We start from the raw sequence: 16,112 nt of genomic DNA, 5'->3' as shown, positions 1-16,112 counted from the left end.
AACCTAACCTAACCTAACCTAACCTAACCTAACCTAACCTAACCTAACCTAACCTAACCTAACCTAACCTAACCTAACCTAACCTAACCTAACCTAACCTAACCTAACCTAACCTAACCTAACCTAACCTAACCTAACCTAACCTAACCTAACCTAACCTAACCTAACCTAACCTAACCTAACCTAACCTAACCTAACCTAACCTAACCTAACCTAACCTAACCTAACCTAACCTAACCTAACCTAACCTAACCTAACCTAACCTAACCTAACCTAACCTAACCTAACCTAACCTAACCTAACCTAACCTAACCTAACCTAACCTAACCTAACCTAACCTAACCTAACCTAACCTAACCTAACCTAACCTAACCTAACCTAACCTAACCTAACCTAACCTAACCTAACCTAACCTAACCTAACCTAACCTAACCTAACCTAACCTAACCTAACCTAACCTAACCTAACCTAACCTAACCTAACCTAACCTAACCTAACCTAACCTAACCTAACCTAACCTAACCTAACCTAACCTAACCAGACTCGACCTGACTTGTACTCGTCCTGACTTGTTCTCGTCCTGACTTGTACTCGTCCTGACTTGTTCTCGTCCTGACTTGTTCTCGTCCTGACTTGTACTCGTCCTGACTTAAAAAATAAATGAAAAAAAAAAAAAAGAAACTTGGAAAAATTTTCAAAAAAAAAAAAAAAAAAAATCAAAATCTGGTTCTCCACGGTGGACGATAGAGCTCGACCGGAGCTACCATTTTGGTCCTCTGACCCACCCCCTTATCGTCCCCCCCTTCCCAGTTACCGTCGCTCAAAGTAGAGTCCCACTCTTTACGCCGTAACTTTTTTGTTTATGAATTCTTAACGACGAGCCTGCGCTCGTTCGACGCGGCTGACCGACCGCTACGAGACCCCACAGGGCCGTCCCTTAATACCCGCTGGTTGGGGAGTTATGGTAAAAAAAGTAAAAAAAAAAAAAAAAAATTTCACGCTTCGAGACGAGGGGTGGGGCCATGCCGTAGAGCTCGACGAGACCTGCCACTTTGGTCCTGCGACCCGACCCCCTATCCCCCACCGTTTCCGAGCTACGACGGGTCGATGCTCCCCGGAGTGGGGATCCGTATCTCGAAAACTATTGGTCGGATCGAAAAAAGTCATAGGACTTATTTGTAGAGCTCGACGAGCCCTTTCGAACGAGCCGTGGCTCGTCGTTAAGAATTCATAAACACCGGAGATACGGCGTCTCGAAGTTTCGACGAGAACCCCACCACCCGGTAGCTAACGGAGGGGGAGGGGTGGAGGGGTGGGGGTGGGGGTGGTTCAAGGTCTCGCCGAGGGGAACCCAGCCGCACACCCCCCATCCCCCTCCATCACCTCGTTTAGTGGCTACGGGGGAGGACCGAAACTTCCCCCCTCCCCCCCCAAACCAATATGGCGGTCGTCATCCTCGGGCCCTCCCCTACCACCACCCGAAGTATGAACGTTAACTTCGAAAAAAATTTTTTCCGAAAAATAATGCAGAAACGTGTAACCTAACCCAAAACACAACCAACAAGCAAAAAAAAAAAAAAAAAAAAAAAAAAAAAAAAGAATTATCTGAGGACGTAATGGATTTCCGCATTCAATTGTCATATGATGGTTTCGAAAAAAAATTGCAAGTATAGAGAAAGGAGGAGAACAATATTCTGTAAATTGTGATTGGTTTTAAGTTTTTATTTTTGTTTTGTTTTTATTTCCAAATTTCCTAGCGAATGATGGTATTAATTAATGAAAATTTCACCCGCCATTCCACACCCTCAATCATTCAGTGCCTGCCAACAGCCGGTAATCGTTTTTTCTTAATTAGCGTTTTCCTTAGTTTCCCCACCAATTTGAGGCGTGTCACCCTCAAAACGATCCAACGCGTGTCTTATCCGTTAAGATTTTCATTTTGTTAATATTTTTTATTTTTATATTATAAATTTTTCAATGCCGACAAAGCTATCTATCGCAAGATTTATTTTTTGGTAATAGGACGTATCTCGAGAGGAATTTTTGTGTATTTATTTAGGATTTTTCTAAATTGTTCGGGACGCTTCGTTTTCTAATTATCAATCGTTATTTTTTTCCAAAAGAGAAGTAAAGTCCCCCGGAGATAACACCTATCATTACGCATTTTTATACACAATAATTGGAAAATTACCACTGAATAACGTCCGTTTCTCGCATACAAAATTTTTTTTTTTTTTAAACTTTCTATTTAAACGAATCATAATTAAAATTTGAATATGCATTTATTATTTTACGTATTTTTTTTTATGTATATGTTTGATGCAAACACGTATTCGTCCAATAAGGAAATTAAGACAAACTCTACTCAGTTTCTGCCACCAATCTATTCGCGTAGTATATCAACAGGCTCTGCTCGGTTTCTGCCACTAATCTGCTGGCATAGCATATCAGCAGGCTCTGTCGACAAGTCCCGAGCCTGATGTGAACACAGACCTATAAATTTGCAGTAAATATCTGATCGAATTTTTTTTTTTTTTTGCCAATCTGCTAGCAAATTGCTAGCACATTATTTGCTGCGTATTTAAAAATCAGCAGGAACAACAAGCCAACTCATTTACGGTGCAGATACAAATCTGTATTCTATCATATTTTATCCATTAGTAATATTTTCTCGAGGTAATATTTTGCCACAAACCTTTTTTTTTTTTTTTTATTCCTGTTTTACAAAGTCGCGAAACCTAACCTGTTACAGAATCAGATCATTTGCAAGCATAGTCGATTATTCTTCTATTCTTCGACTATGATTAATCAATTTCTTATGACTTAAGACTTAAATCACCTATTGTAGACTGGGACTGACGAAACTTTTAAAGTTGCAGCGATACTGCATTATAGCGCAGTATAGTGCAGGTAATCTTATTTATTATAGTAAGAAGAATTATAGTAAGAAGTTTATTAGTAAGAAGTTTATTAGTAAGAAGTTCCTAAGGCGATCGCCGAATGGCGTCAAAAAGTACGGTTCGGCGATCGACGAGAGTAGCACTCGACCGATCGCAGCGCTCGTTTCGACTCTTCGATTTCGACGAATCATTATGAGGTTGATGCAATCTCTGTTTGATTTAAAATCAGACAGCGTGCTCCATTTTTCGGAGCAACCGGCGACCCGACACTCTCTCTTCGGTCGACGGTTGAGACAGACGTCTTATCTGCGAAAGTCAAGTCGAATATATAGTCGAATATATAGTCGTAGTCAAAGTCGATATTATAAAACTCCGCGCTCTCGGTCTCATTTGTATTCTTGTGTTAAGACTGGTTAAATATATTCGTAAATCTATAATATACGTGACCTGAACTAGATATTTTCAGTACTGGCAGTGAATATTGAAATGCAGCCCAGATAAGTTTATAGTGGATAATGCGTTGCCAGTCTACGATTTAGGCTGATCCCTGAAAAGTCAGAGAAGCAGGAAGGTTGCAAGACAACTAAGTAATATCATCACGATGTGAAGTTTGATCATTGCTAGCAACGTCTCGCGAAGTTCTGACTCGATCTCGCTTATTTCAACAACGAATAATAATTTCTAGAACAGTCGGTTACAACAAAAAGAAAAAAAAAAGAAATACTGAAAAAGATCGCTCGCAAAAGAGGTGGCGGATCGCCGAAGAACGCTGCGTAGCCACGCGGAACGCTCGCGAATCGCAGGAGATCGCGGACAGCTGCCGCCTAACGCTGATTAAAGAAACTGAAAGGGCGCAACAGACGATTGACAGACGCAACGCAGACGAGCATAAAACGCATTGCGGACACGGGTAAAACAGAGCTCACGTAAAAGAAAAACGCAGAGGGCGAATTGCGGATGAAACATACGCGAGCAAGCGAGAAAGAGATGCAACACACACGCGAACGAGAAAGAGAGCAAGAACCAGCCAGTCACACGCAAGCAAAAGAAGGAACTGGCGCACCAGCGTCTTACGCGCAGACGAGAGAAGTGAAGGCGCACGGAGAGCGAGAGGGGCGACGAGCACCCGGCGCAACAGGCGGAACGCCGCACGTAGTCGTGCGTGACACAGACACGATCGCGACACAGAACCCGACACGTACGCGACACCCGACACCACGCAGGGCGCGATCACACACTCGCACGAAATGGACGACCAGGGTGATACCTGAAACTATCTCTCCCTCTCTTCCTGCGCTAGACATGTGACTGTCTGTGCGTCCGATGCCAGGCACGAGGAACCGCGTAATGGCCGCTCAACACGATGTGGCTGACGGGGAAGAAGGCGGATGTTACACACTGGTCGTGATATGATCGTCTGCTTCCTCGGTGGACGATGGCATTCGGCAGCGGACGCGCCAAATAGCGCAGCGGAACTAGCGCAAAGGCGCCACAAGTTCGTTTGCCACGCGGCGGTTACAAGAGCAAGGAAAGGCGGGTGATCGGCACTCACAATTGTAAGATTCTTAGTTATTTTGAATTTGAATATTTGAATAATGTAACAGTTTGTCAGGAATTGGTGTCCGTTATTTCAAATACTGTCCGTTCGGCTAATACGCGCACTCAGAGGAGTTGATCGCCACGTGATGGCTAATGGAGCAGGCACAATAACTTGTAGGCAATTTATCAATATAATACTGAGAATGTATTTTCACTGACGAGCTCTGCTCAAAGTACAACTATAATATTATAATAATAATAATATCGATTCACACGATACCTCGACTACGACTATGACTAGGTTTCGACTATCCGATTTGGATTCTCACGGATGACACGTCTGTCCAATCCGCCGACTGAGGAGAGAGTGCCTATCGCCCGCTGCTCCGAACAATTAGAGCATGTTCGATGATTTTAAAACAAATACGGATTGCATCAGCCTTTTTTGATTGGTCGTCTCGATGTATCGCACGACAGCGCTGTGGTCGATTGAGAGGCGTTCTTTTTGGTCGCCGAACAGCACTCTTGGCGCCATCCATCGATTGCCTTAGGAACTTCTTACTCACAATAATTTGTATGCGATTTAACGGAAAAACTCCAAATATATTTGGTGCGATCCTGATGCGCGCGCTACAAGTAACAGACATTATTTAAATAAAACGGACTCGAGATCCTGATAAATAGACTTTATTCAAATTTCGAACTCGGTTTAAAATAATTAGCTTATATTATATTATTTTAAAGACCAAATTGCAAAATCCGGCTCTGTAACAGGTTAGGTTTCACGACTTCGCAAAACATAGATCAAAACAAGACTCGTGACAAAATATTACCTCGAGAAAATATTATTACGAGATAAAATATGATAGAATACAGATTTGTATCTGCACCGCGCAAACGTATGACGTATAAATGAGTTGGCTTGTTCCTGCTGACTCTTAAATATTTAATTATAATTATCTGAATAACTTGCAAAACTTTTTAATAACACTTCATAACTTTTCATACAAAATACAAACAATTCCATACAAGAACATTATCTAACTTATCTTTGATTAATTCATCGGGCTAAGTACACGGTATAAAAATGATTAATTAATTACAATTAACTGAATGATCACTTTTCAATTGCACTTCAAAACTCTTCATATGAAATACAAACGATTTAAAATAATAATTCTTTGAACCGACATACTTCTCGGATCAAGTACGAATATATGCTTCATCGGCATAGTAGAAGAACGAGGATCGTTTATGAAAAACCATGATTCCGCATCCTTTTCTATCCGCCGTGAGTCCGCGTGAACAATGCGATAGGTTTGTATATATATATATATATATATGTATATATATATATATATATATGGACATACATCAATACATCGAAATTGAGATTTTATTTCTCAACGTTGGTTAACCTGAGGTCGGAATTTCGGAGTATCACCGCATGGAGTCTCTAATATCAATTCGATGTAGGCTCAGCGTCCTTTTTCTTTTAGCGATCCCCCCCTATATAAGTTGTGTACATCATGGCGTAGGGAGAGCGAATTTACGAACGCTTTGGCGCGACTTCGTTCCTTTTGGGTTTTAAACATAAGGAATCTTGAAACTGCTCTCGGGCAAGACATCTCGAATCCGAGTTTACATATATTGTAATATCCGCACGACACCTCAAGACAATAAAGTGCTATTGAATTTTCTTAGCGCCAGTGAGTTGAGTAATTATCCTCTCCTCCTATTGGCCTAGCGACCGTACGCACACAGAAGACACGAACGACGACACTGTTCACGCCGGCCATATTAAGGTATCTTCTCCCTACATTGAAATTTGTCCTTCGGCCGACTCTTAACTCGATACTATAATTAAACATTTTCACAATTTATCTAACTTACTTTCACAATTCAATTCCTTCACATAACATATTGATCCACATAATTCCTATAAATCTTATAAAACCATTAAAAATATATACTCCTAATTGCCTTAAAAAAATAAAAAAAGGGAAACAAATTAAGAACTCGAATTTCACGCGCCAAAATAGACAATCGCAACGCCACAACTCCATCTTGAACTCGATAAACTCAGCTCTTGTGATAACTTCAATCTCTCCATTAACCTTTGTAAATATTTAAATCTGTGATATAAAACTCCGCGATAACAACGATGGAAACGAAACGAGACGTTAAAGTATAGACTCCATAATCTCTCTATCTCTCTAGTATTTAGATCTTAATTATGACATCGAATTTTCACCAAAATATCTTTCATGGAGACCCATCAACGAACACTCGCTTGTTAAAAATTTTGTGCGTAGGACGCGTTTGCCTTGACATTGTTCAAACATGCATTCACTTTCCCTCGGAAGATTCCACTCAAAGGTTAGTAACTCACTCGATACTAATGACTTCATCGATTCCTATATTTAATAAATTTAAACTTCTCTACACAAGCTCTACAGAAAATTGATCCTCTCATCGATCGTACGTATTCATATACCATAACATTTATTCGTATTATTGTGATAGTTTCGATCGAAATTCAGCTTGGTAATATAGCAGCAGCATAATCCCAACTTCTATTTTAATCGTAGCATTTTTTCTTCTCAATTATTTTTTCAATTTTTCATATTTTCATTATTAATTTCGAATATTTAAATACGACAGCTGATATATCTTGTTGACGTATAAATAAAAGAAGGAAAAAAATTACCAAATACTTAATTAATTCCAATTATAAATTTTTTGAATTTATTAATTTTTATGAATAAACATTTCGACATGTATAATTGAAAAAAAAATTATTATTTTACCTTTGTTTAAAAAAAAAAAAAAGATAAAGGGGTCAAAATATCATATAACTATAAATCCGATTTAATTATAGAATTTATAATCTTATTATCGCTTTATCGATCGACAGTCTTCAATCTTTACATTTATTTTATATTAATTTTACTTTGTTTTACGTTAACTTATATACATGTTACAAAGATGTTTTTTTTTTTTTTAACTAATTTTAACGTATCGAAATATGTATGATATAAATCCTACAAATATTGCGAGACTTTGTTTCATTAATTCTTTCAGAAATAGATATATGAAACATTATCGAGCGTTTATCTTTTATAAAGTTGATACACTTGTTTTGAGGTGTTATGATTTTCATAATTTTGTCACTTGTGTTTGTTCAAATTATAATTCTATAAAGATAATTTACGATTTCGGATTGTTACAAGTTTTTCGTTTCTAATTTTTAATTATTGTAAATATAATTTTCAGATCTACCGATTATAGATGGCAAAGAGGAGGCAATGCGTCCAACACTTGTACCGTACTATCGTTGATAGGGCAACCGTGCGAACTTCTGGCTTGCTTAAGCGGAGATGAGCATGTTGACTTCATACGAAATGATCTACGCGGATATAAAATTGACTATTCCCATTGCCCCATGATTGAAGGCACTGGCTGTCCTGTTGCAACCATTATATTGAATTCGAGCACCGGATCTCGCACGATTGTATATCACGATCGAGGTTTACCGGAGTTGACTTTCAAAAATTTTGAGCTGTTAAATTTAGAGGAATACAGCTGGATTCATTTTGAGGTATTTTTCCTAACATGGAGAATCTGTCTTGAGAAACGACTCAGAATCATTTTCTGTGCTTTTAGGGAAGAAATGTCAATCAAGTCCTACTTATGATCAAGCGTATAAGAGATTATAACGATTCGTTAAATTGTACGCACGATCATGCTACGGATGATCGCGTGCCAATTACGATTAGCGTAGAATTCGAGAGTCCTAGGGCAGGCCCGAGGTTATTGGATTTATTGCCCTATGTAGATGTAGCTTTCATAGCGAAAGAATTCGCCGGGTCCTTGGGTTTTAACAATATGAATGAGATAATACGTAACATCGGCCAAAGTGCCAAGTAAGAGATATGTAAATTAAATTGCGTTTTTTACTGCGCATTTACAAATATAAAAGATACATTAACGAGATATTGTGACGTAATGGATTGAATCCTTTCAGAGCAACCATTATTTGTGCTTGGGCTGAGGATGGCGCGATCGCTTGTACTCCGTGCGGTGTGACGATACGATCGACAGCTTTCCCTCCACGAAGAGTAATCGATACCTTAGGTGCGGGTGATACGTTCAATGCGGCTGCTCTGTACTATTTGAATAAAAGCAAAATAGAATTGATACGCGAATATAAAGATCAAACGGATCGCGCGAATAACGAACTGAACCGATCGAAGAACGATACTTCGAATAATAACACGATTGGACCAGATGTTGAAGAAAATTTGGATATAAAAGATCTAGAATACCGTCGAACAAAATTTATTACTGAAACCGTTTTACAAAAAACTATCAGATTTGCGTGCTACGTTGCTGGCGCAAAAGTGGGATTGAGAGGATACAATGGTCTTGACGTAATTGTCAAGGATATTTTACAACAGGATTGTTTTTCTTAGAACGTTTTTGAAATATATTTGTATATTTGTTATGATTAAAAAAGAAAAAAAAAAGAAATACTATTCGCGTGTTTTATTATATATCCGGATAATAAAATACATATTTTTTTACATAAACAATACATAGATATAGAAAAAACTACAACGCGAAACATGACATTTCCTCGATAAGCAGGATCTTGGTTGCTAAAGTCTTTTTTTAATATGAAATAAATTCAATTAATTATATTACCTGCTTGCTGAGGAAATACCATGTTTCATTCGTTGTAGTTTGTTAGTTAACATGTACTCGGCCTATACCTATGTATTGTTTATTCGCACGTCGGCTGAAAAAGACGTGCGACTTATCTAAATATTGCGATAAATATTATCATAGCCTCAGTGGTCTAGTGGATAAGATGCCTGTTCGGAAAGCAGGCGATCCAGGTTCCAGATCCCTGAGGTGATATTTTTCGCAATATATATTTCTGATGGGGGGGGGGGGGGGATAATAAAAGAGATTTTAATCGATATCAATAATATTGATCATCGAATTATTATAGAGCAATATACGTTGAAAGTCTGCTAAACCAAAGCGGCACGTAGTTATAATATAATTAATTGAATTTATTTCATATTAAAAAAAGACTTTAGCAACAAAGATCCTGCTTGCTGAGGAAATGCCATGTTTCGCGTTGTAGTTATTTTTACATAATAAACACGGCTGTACATGTATCTATTTTATCTATATTTTATTCTTGTTATGTTAATCAAAACTATTACTTTTAATTAAGTGATACCTTTTATTTAATAAAGACGTAAATCACATTTCATATACCTCCTATAATATTTCTACATATATTGTTTATCACAAAAATATTTTCTCTTTTCTATATTTTATATTAATAACGCGATTAAAAAGGATTTTTGTTAAAATTTCTTTTTTTCTTTTTTCATAAACCTTTGAAAGTTTGACACCACTGATCGTACGTATATTAACTGTGTGGTTCGACGCCAGTGTCCAGGAAGTCTTTTACAGTAATTACTACATTTTCTGGTAAACTTCTGAAATTAAAATTATATTTAATTATTGATATATTCGAAAATTATAAAAAGACGAACATTTATTTACATTCAAATTATTCTGTGCCGCTATATGCCAAATATTGCATAATGCGATCGGATTTGCAAGATTTTTACTACGTATATGTGTATTATTATATTGCGACTCGATTACCTAATAAATGCAACGAATGATAACCAAAATGATGGCACGGATCTTCTTTTTATATTTTGACGTTGTGCGCTAATTATTTGCGCAGCTGTATCTTTCGATGAATTTAGTGCTAAGAATGCTTTAAACCTAAACATAAAAAATAAATAAACATATTCGTTTTCAGTCTTAATAATAACAGAGTTTGTTATATTTGCGTGCATATTAATTATGTTGCGTTTATCCATTTTCATTGTATTAATTTTGTTATATACTTACAGCTTGTTTATCTTTGGCTTTTGACAAAGTCCCGTATCTACCATGTAAGGATAGATGGTAGTGAACTTTATTTGAGACTTTCCTTCACTATGCATTCGTAATTCATCGTCGAGTGCCTCCATTAGCCCTGAAAGATATAATTTACGTAAACATTTGAAACCAATATTCCAAACACTTTTCAAAATTAGCCCAATTATTTCTATTAAATTTTGAGTACTATACAAAGTTGATTAAAAATCTATAACTGGATTTACCACTGACTGCATGTTTTGAAGCGGAGTAAGGAACCAAGTTAGGAAAACCTACGATGCCTGCCATGGATGAGAGCGCGACAATGTGGCCATGATTTTTTTCAATCATATTTGGTAAAAATGCTTGCAACATCTAACAATTGTGCAATATGTTGGATTATATGCGTATATTATATGCGTCACGTGTTTGGCATATCTTGGTATAATTTAAATTAAACTGTTCGAAAGTGGAACACTTTTAATCATCAAATATTCGCTCCGATAAAATATTAAAATAGTATTTTTTATTCGAAAGAGCTTATTAGTAGAGCTAATAGTATTATTTATGCTAAAGAGTAGTTCAAAATTTATGTGTAATTTTGACTTACCCAAAAGTGTGCTAACACGTTAACCTTGAAAGTTTGCATAATTTCATCGGTTGTAAAATCCAGAAAAACACGGCATGGCATTATACCAGCGTTGTTAACCAGAATTGTAACCTCTCCAACTTCTTCCTTTATTTTTTTTGCTACTGCAAAAACGTCTTCTCTTTTGGTTACATCACAGCTAAAAAATAATGATGAAATCCTAGTTAATATTATTTAATGATATATAGGTGTTACACCTGTTATAATATTTGTTATATACCGACATGGAACAAAATTAAATGTGACATAAATTAAATGTTTATATTGCCGAATACACAAAAAACTTATTATTATTAAAAAATTTATTTTAATAATACTTATTATTATTTAAAAAAAAATATATATCCTAAATTAGAAAAATTTTGGTTTTCATTACATATCGAAACAGTTTGAAATTCCTTTGATACGCGACGAGAAGAGAGAGAGAGAGAGAGAGAGAGAGAGAGAGAGAGAGAGAGAGAGAGACAGAAAGAAAAAGAGAGAGAAAAAAAAACTATTAGAAATTATTAGAAGAAACTATATAACGATAACATACTGATAAGCATAGACGGAACTTTTTCCAAGTGTTTTAATCTCCTGTGTTGTTTCCTCATTTGTTTGCTTATTCACATCTAAGCACACCACTTTCGCGCCCAAACATGCGTATTGAATCGCCAATTCCTTTCCTATACCGTGACCTGCACCTGTTATCTTGTAAAAATAATACGCGTGATATAAATACACAACTATTATGATGAAATCTTATTTGCAAATTGTTATTTAATTATTATTGCTATCAAAAATTATTAAAAATATAAATAAAAAATTTTTAATTTAACATATAAATGAAATCATAACAAAAAAAAACTTTTTTACTATTATATATTCGTCTAATTTCTTTGTAGATATTTGAATTGATTATTTACATTGATTATTTTCGATAACTTTTAATATTACTTACTCTTATATATTATTAAGTGTAACATTTTTATAATACATATATTCGTCATATATTCTTCGTACGTACCAAAACGATTTCATCGGTCACACTGTTTTCCTGTAATCCGAACAAGCTATGGTATATGCTCTCGCAGAAATAATAAAAAATTTGCAAAGTAAGCCACACCACGCCTGTCAAGCATTGTACAACCTTGTGTATTGTATTCATGTTGAACTGAAAAATTTGTAATTTTTTTATATGAAAAATATGTGTATTGTGCATCATAATAAGTGCACCATAATAATAGACAATGCTGATGATAATAAATATTTCGAAAATTCATAATTCCAGTAGGAAATATAAATGATCTCTGTGACATAAATGTATAGATTATTCGTTCGTTAAATGCTACAATGAGTTTAACGGATTAACATTAAATTTTCAAATGTTAAATATATTAAAATATATATTTTAAATATATTTCAATAAATTTCATTAAATTTCATTTCAATAAATATTTTATATAAAATTATTATTAAAATTAATTATTATTAATTATTATTAATTATAAATATTTTTAAATATATTTCAGTAAATTTTTATTTTGCAAATTATGGCTTTATATTTACAAACGAGACATTTTTTCTTACCTAGCTTCGTGAATTTTAATCAGTACTATACTCGGTTTGGTTTGGTAATTTATATCTAGTAAAAGTTGCATGACAGAGATAGATAACGTATCGTTTCATAGCGTTAAACAGATTTCCTTTCTAATTCTGCCTTGAAAGAGCGGTAAAGAAAATAGAAGATTTAACAAAAGTGGAGCTCAGCAATATTTTTATCTTGTATCAATTTTATGATGTGTAAACATTTCAAATATAGAATTTTTACCAATATTTTACTAATATTTATAAATTATAAAAGATAAGAATTCTATTTCACATATATATTTTTTTTTTATAAAATCTTACGGCACATCTTATATTTTGAGTTTAACTCAAGTTCAATAGTACACAGTAAAAAACATTTTGTATTTGTGTTAAAATCGGTCCTTCCTTGTTAAAATTTTTGTGTTAAATAACCTACATATTTATATGTAAATTTAACACATGTCTACTATGTTAACTGACCTTAATAAATATAAAATATAAATATAAAATGTAAAATTATTAAAATGATTTAAGAAATTTATTAAAATAACACAATTCGTACGTATTTATTCAATATGTTAAAATTTACACAAAAAAATATTGGTTTTACTCTATAACAGCAGTAGGGATGACTTGTTATTATTCTTTGTATGGTTTCGACACAGTCTTGAATTTTGACGCGTCTCGACATGTTATTTTATCATAAAAATTATATTAATTGTAACACACAATTAACTTCAAATTAAGATCAAGAGTATATTTCTTTTTTGTTGAAATATTAACATATAGTGTCGGTGTTACTATTTAACACATCCATATTATGTTAAATTAACACAAAATTTTGAGCGGACCATTTGGGACATGCGATTTATGTTAAATTCAATACATTTTTTCCAACGGTATATTATGTAAATTTAATAAATTAAATTGTTCCAAACTTATATATGTCTATTTTATTTATTTCGCATTTTAAATATATAAATATACAAATATGTATAAATATATACATGTTATATTTTAAATACATGTAAACTTGAAATTAAAATTAATAAATAACATTTTTTTTGTAACGAATATAAACGTGATAAATAAACAGAAGAATTTAAACATCATCCGGAAAAAATATATCGTATGCTTGTTAATGTATACGCGATCTAAAATAGATACATATTTATAAAGTGTTGAAATATCATCGAATAAATAACCGTAAAAAAATATCGAGAATTTAAACACAAGTAGTGACAGATGAAACACAAGACAATGTGACAGATGGATGGATGGATAGATGGATGGATGGATGGACATGTTCAGATTTATATCTATATACGCTCATAAAAATGTGAACAATTATTCATACGAGTGTCAATAATTTCTATAAAAGAAATTTATATTGAAACATTTTTAAAAGTATAATATAAAAAATAATATAATATAAAATAAAATATATATATATGTAATAAAAAAAAATATATATATATATTAAACTGTGTACTTGTACTTGTACTGTAATATAAAAAAAAATATATATATATATATATATATATATATATATATATATCACGTTTATTAATGTCAAAAAAAGTACTAAATGTTATTGAAAAATGCCTCATCTCATGCGAATACCTTATATCGAAAATATGTATTACTGAAAATATGAAAGCATACGCCATTAAGCATTAGGTTAAATTTTTCGGAATATCTACTTTTAGCTAAGTTCGGCTGCATTTCTTTTATACTACCCGTTTTATAAAAGTAACCTTCTGTTTTCTGAGTTGGTAAAAATTGCTTTTGTTCTATCCAGTTTTATGACAAAATAACAGTGGTTTAATTTCACTTTTCAACTTTCATGTATATATAAATATAAAAATATATAAGTGAAGATATGTATAAATGCATAAATGTACAAGCATATTTCCAGAAATAACGCACAAAACTGACCGTTTTACAAAAACAAATCGTTGAAAGTTTAATGAACACCACTATTTTAATCTTCGAAATCACAACACTTCAATCATGTCTTGTGAATCGTTACGTGCAAAATTATACGATAAGTAGGACATGTCTCTTGGCATCTACGAAACCGAGAATCGACAAACACGCCTATAACGAGCTCGACTATACCTGTTAATGGACGTTCCACCAGGATCGATTGTCTCACCAGTGGTTGCCGCTGGCCGTATACCTATATTTTAAACGCTTTTAGTTCGTTTCTTTTCAGTCTTTCAAATCCAGCGTCGGCCTTCGAATGAAAGTGAAGGCGTACGTTACGCGCTGACGTGTTCTGGCGGGTATCCAGAAACGGACTATCGGTTTCGTGAGAGTAGACTCGATCCCAGGATCGTATTTATCACGTATAAGTCACTCGCATGACGCGTATTTCTATCAAACGAAAGTTTATTATTTTTTTGCGTGAATTTAAAAATATCGTGGCTGTCACAATGTCAGCTAAAAATTATTAAAATTTAAAACTTTCAAGTTCCTTATAAATTTCTTTTCTTTCTAATTAACGACAAAAAATTTTAACGTTGAGACGCCCTGAAACCAAATTTAAACTCGAAACAACGAATAATTTAGCTTATAATATACGAGGGTAGTTTGAAAAGTTTTGAGCCTAACATAGAAACAAGTATTTTTTCGATCAAATATAATTTTATGTTTCAACATAATTTCCTTTTAAGTCGATACACTTTTCCCATCGATACTCTAACCTCTTTAACCCCTCCAAATAGTAGTTGGCGTCTTGCTCCGCAAAATAGGCGTTTACGTATGCGATGACGTCCTCGTTCGATGAAAATCTCTGTCCTCCAAGCGAAACTTTAAGCTTAGGAAACAGGAAAAGGTCGTTGGGGGCCAGATCTGATGAATACGATGGGTGGTCAACCAATTCGAAGTGCAATTCGTGAATTTTGGCCATGGCGCCGAAGTGTGAGCAGGTGCGTTGTTTTGATGGAACAGCACTTTCTTCTTCTTCAAATGCGGTCATTTTTTTTTTTTGCAATTTCTGCCTTCAGCTTATCAAGTAATGATGCGTAATATGCTCCCGTTATTGTTTTACCTTTTTCAGGATAGTCGATACACACAATTCCGTGACTATCCCAAAAAATAGTTGCCATTATCTTCTCAGCTGATGGAATCGTCTTCACCTTTTTCGGAGCAGGTTCACCCTTTGCAGTCCATTGTTTTGACTATTCTTTTGTCTCTGGTGGATCCAAGTTTCATCTACAGTTATGAATCGACGCAAAAAATCTGATTCGTTTCGCTTGAACCGCTCCAATAGGGCCTTGGAAGTGTTCATTCGGATTCGTTTTTGGTTCAAAGTGAGCAAGCGCGGCACCCAACGCGCGGATAGCTTGCGCAATCCAATTCTTCAGTCAACATATGATATGTGTTCTTTCGATATGCCTCTCTAATCTTGATTCGACGGTCGTCCAGTACCACTTGGTGAACATTTTCGATGCTATCAGCGGTGGTCGCAGTTTTTGGCCGTTCCGAACGCTCAT

At 34.7% G+C, this 16,112-nt stretch overlaps 2 protein-coding genes across 8 annotated transcripts; one reads left to right on the top strand and one right to left on the bottom strand.

Annotated features, from left to right (window-relative positions):
• Positions 1–6,496: 6,496 nt before the first annotated feature.
• On the top strand, positions 6,497–9,960 carry LOC105429597 (ketohexokinase). 2 transcript variants are annotated; one of them, XM_089079028.1, is made up of 4 exons: positions 6,497–6,818; positions 7,716–8,040; positions 8,106–8,376; positions 8,467–8,608. In XM_089079028.1, exons 1-3 carry the CDS (start codon positions 6,676–6,678, stop codon positions 8,367–8,369), a joined length of 732 nt encoding a protein of 243 aa, XP_088935154.1. In that variant the 5' UTR covers positions 6,497–6,675; the 3' UTR covers positions 8,370–8,376; positions 8,467–8,608. The 2 variants fall into 2 exon arrangements, with proteins under 2 accessions (XP_088935154.1, XP_011640990.2); XM_011642688.2 differs by having other exon boundaries at positions 6,501–6,818; positions 8,106–8,365; positions 8,467–9,960.
• On the bottom strand, positions 9,677–15,498 carry LOC105429595 (short-chain dehydrogenase/reductase family 16C member 6-like). Of its 6 annotated transcripts, none has more exons than XM_089079029.1 (9): positions 14,734–14,968; positions 12,613–12,742; positions 12,050–12,196; positions 11,579–11,733; positions 11,005–11,182; positions 10,640–10,769; positions 10,386–10,512; positions 10,131–10,256; positions 9,677–9,958 (listed from the first exon to the last, which is right to left on the bottom strand). In XM_089079029.1, exons 3-9 carry the CDS (start codon positions 12,188–12,190, stop codon positions 9,889–9,891), a joined length of 927 nt encoding a protein of 308 aa, XP_088935155.1. In that variant the 5' UTR covers positions 12,191–12,196; positions 12,613–12,742; positions 14,734–14,968; the 3' UTR covers positions 9,677–9,888. The 6 variants fall into 6 exon arrangements, with proteins under 6 accessions (XP_088935155.1, XP_088935156.1, XP_088935157.1 ...); XM_089079030.1 differs by having other exon boundaries at positions 12,613–12,738; XM_089079031.1 differs by lacking the exon at positions 14,734–14,968 and adding an exon at positions 14,551–14,712 and having other exon boundaries at positions 12,613–12,738.
• Between the last annotated feature and the right edge of the window lie 614 nt (positions 15,499–16,112).

This window comes from Pogonomyrmex barbatus, unplaced genomic scaffold (genome assembly GCF_055798465.1).
Source record: "Pogonomyrmex barbatus isolate J1 unplaced genomic scaffold, ASM5579846v1 scaffold3, whole genome shotgun sequence".
NCBI classification, from domain to species: domain Eukaryota; kingdom Metazoa; phylum Arthropoda; class Insecta; order Hymenoptera; family Formicidae; genus Pogonomyrmex; species Pogonomyrmex barbatus.
The sequence above is the reverse complement of the archived record's forward strand: the minus strand, read 5'-3'. Positions and strand labels throughout refer to the sequence as shown.

What these genes read in the sequence shown, in the direction of transcription:
- LOC105429597 (XM_011642688.2), top strand. Translation starts at nt 6,676, where the DNA reads ATGACATCGAATTTTCACCAAAATATCTTTCATGGAGACCCATCAACG. An exon ending in TCGGAAGATTCCACTCAAAG is followed by an intron (nt 6,819 to 7,715) that starts GTTAGTAACTCA and finishes TATAATTTTCAG; the next exon opens with ATCTACCGATTATAGATGGC. An exon ending in ACAGCTGGATTCATTTTGAG is followed by an intron (nt 8,041 to 8,105) that starts GTATTTTTCCTA and finishes CTGTGCTTTTAG; the next exon opens with GGAAGAAATGTCAATCAAGT.
- LOC105429595 (XM_089079034.1), bottom strand. Translation starts at nt 12,190, where the DNA reads ATGAATACAATACACAAGGTTGTACAATGCTTGACAGGCGTGGTGTGG. An exon ending in ACGTGTTAGCACACTTTTGG is followed by an intron (nt 10,770 to 11,004) that starts GTAAGTCAAAAT and finishes CACAATTGTTAG; the next exon opens with ATGTTGCAAGCATTTTTACC. An exon ending in TCATTCGTTGCATTTATTAG is followed by an intron (nt 9,959 to 10,130) that starts GTAATCGAGTCG and finishes TTTTAATTTCAG; the next exon opens with AAGTTTACCAGAAAATGTAG.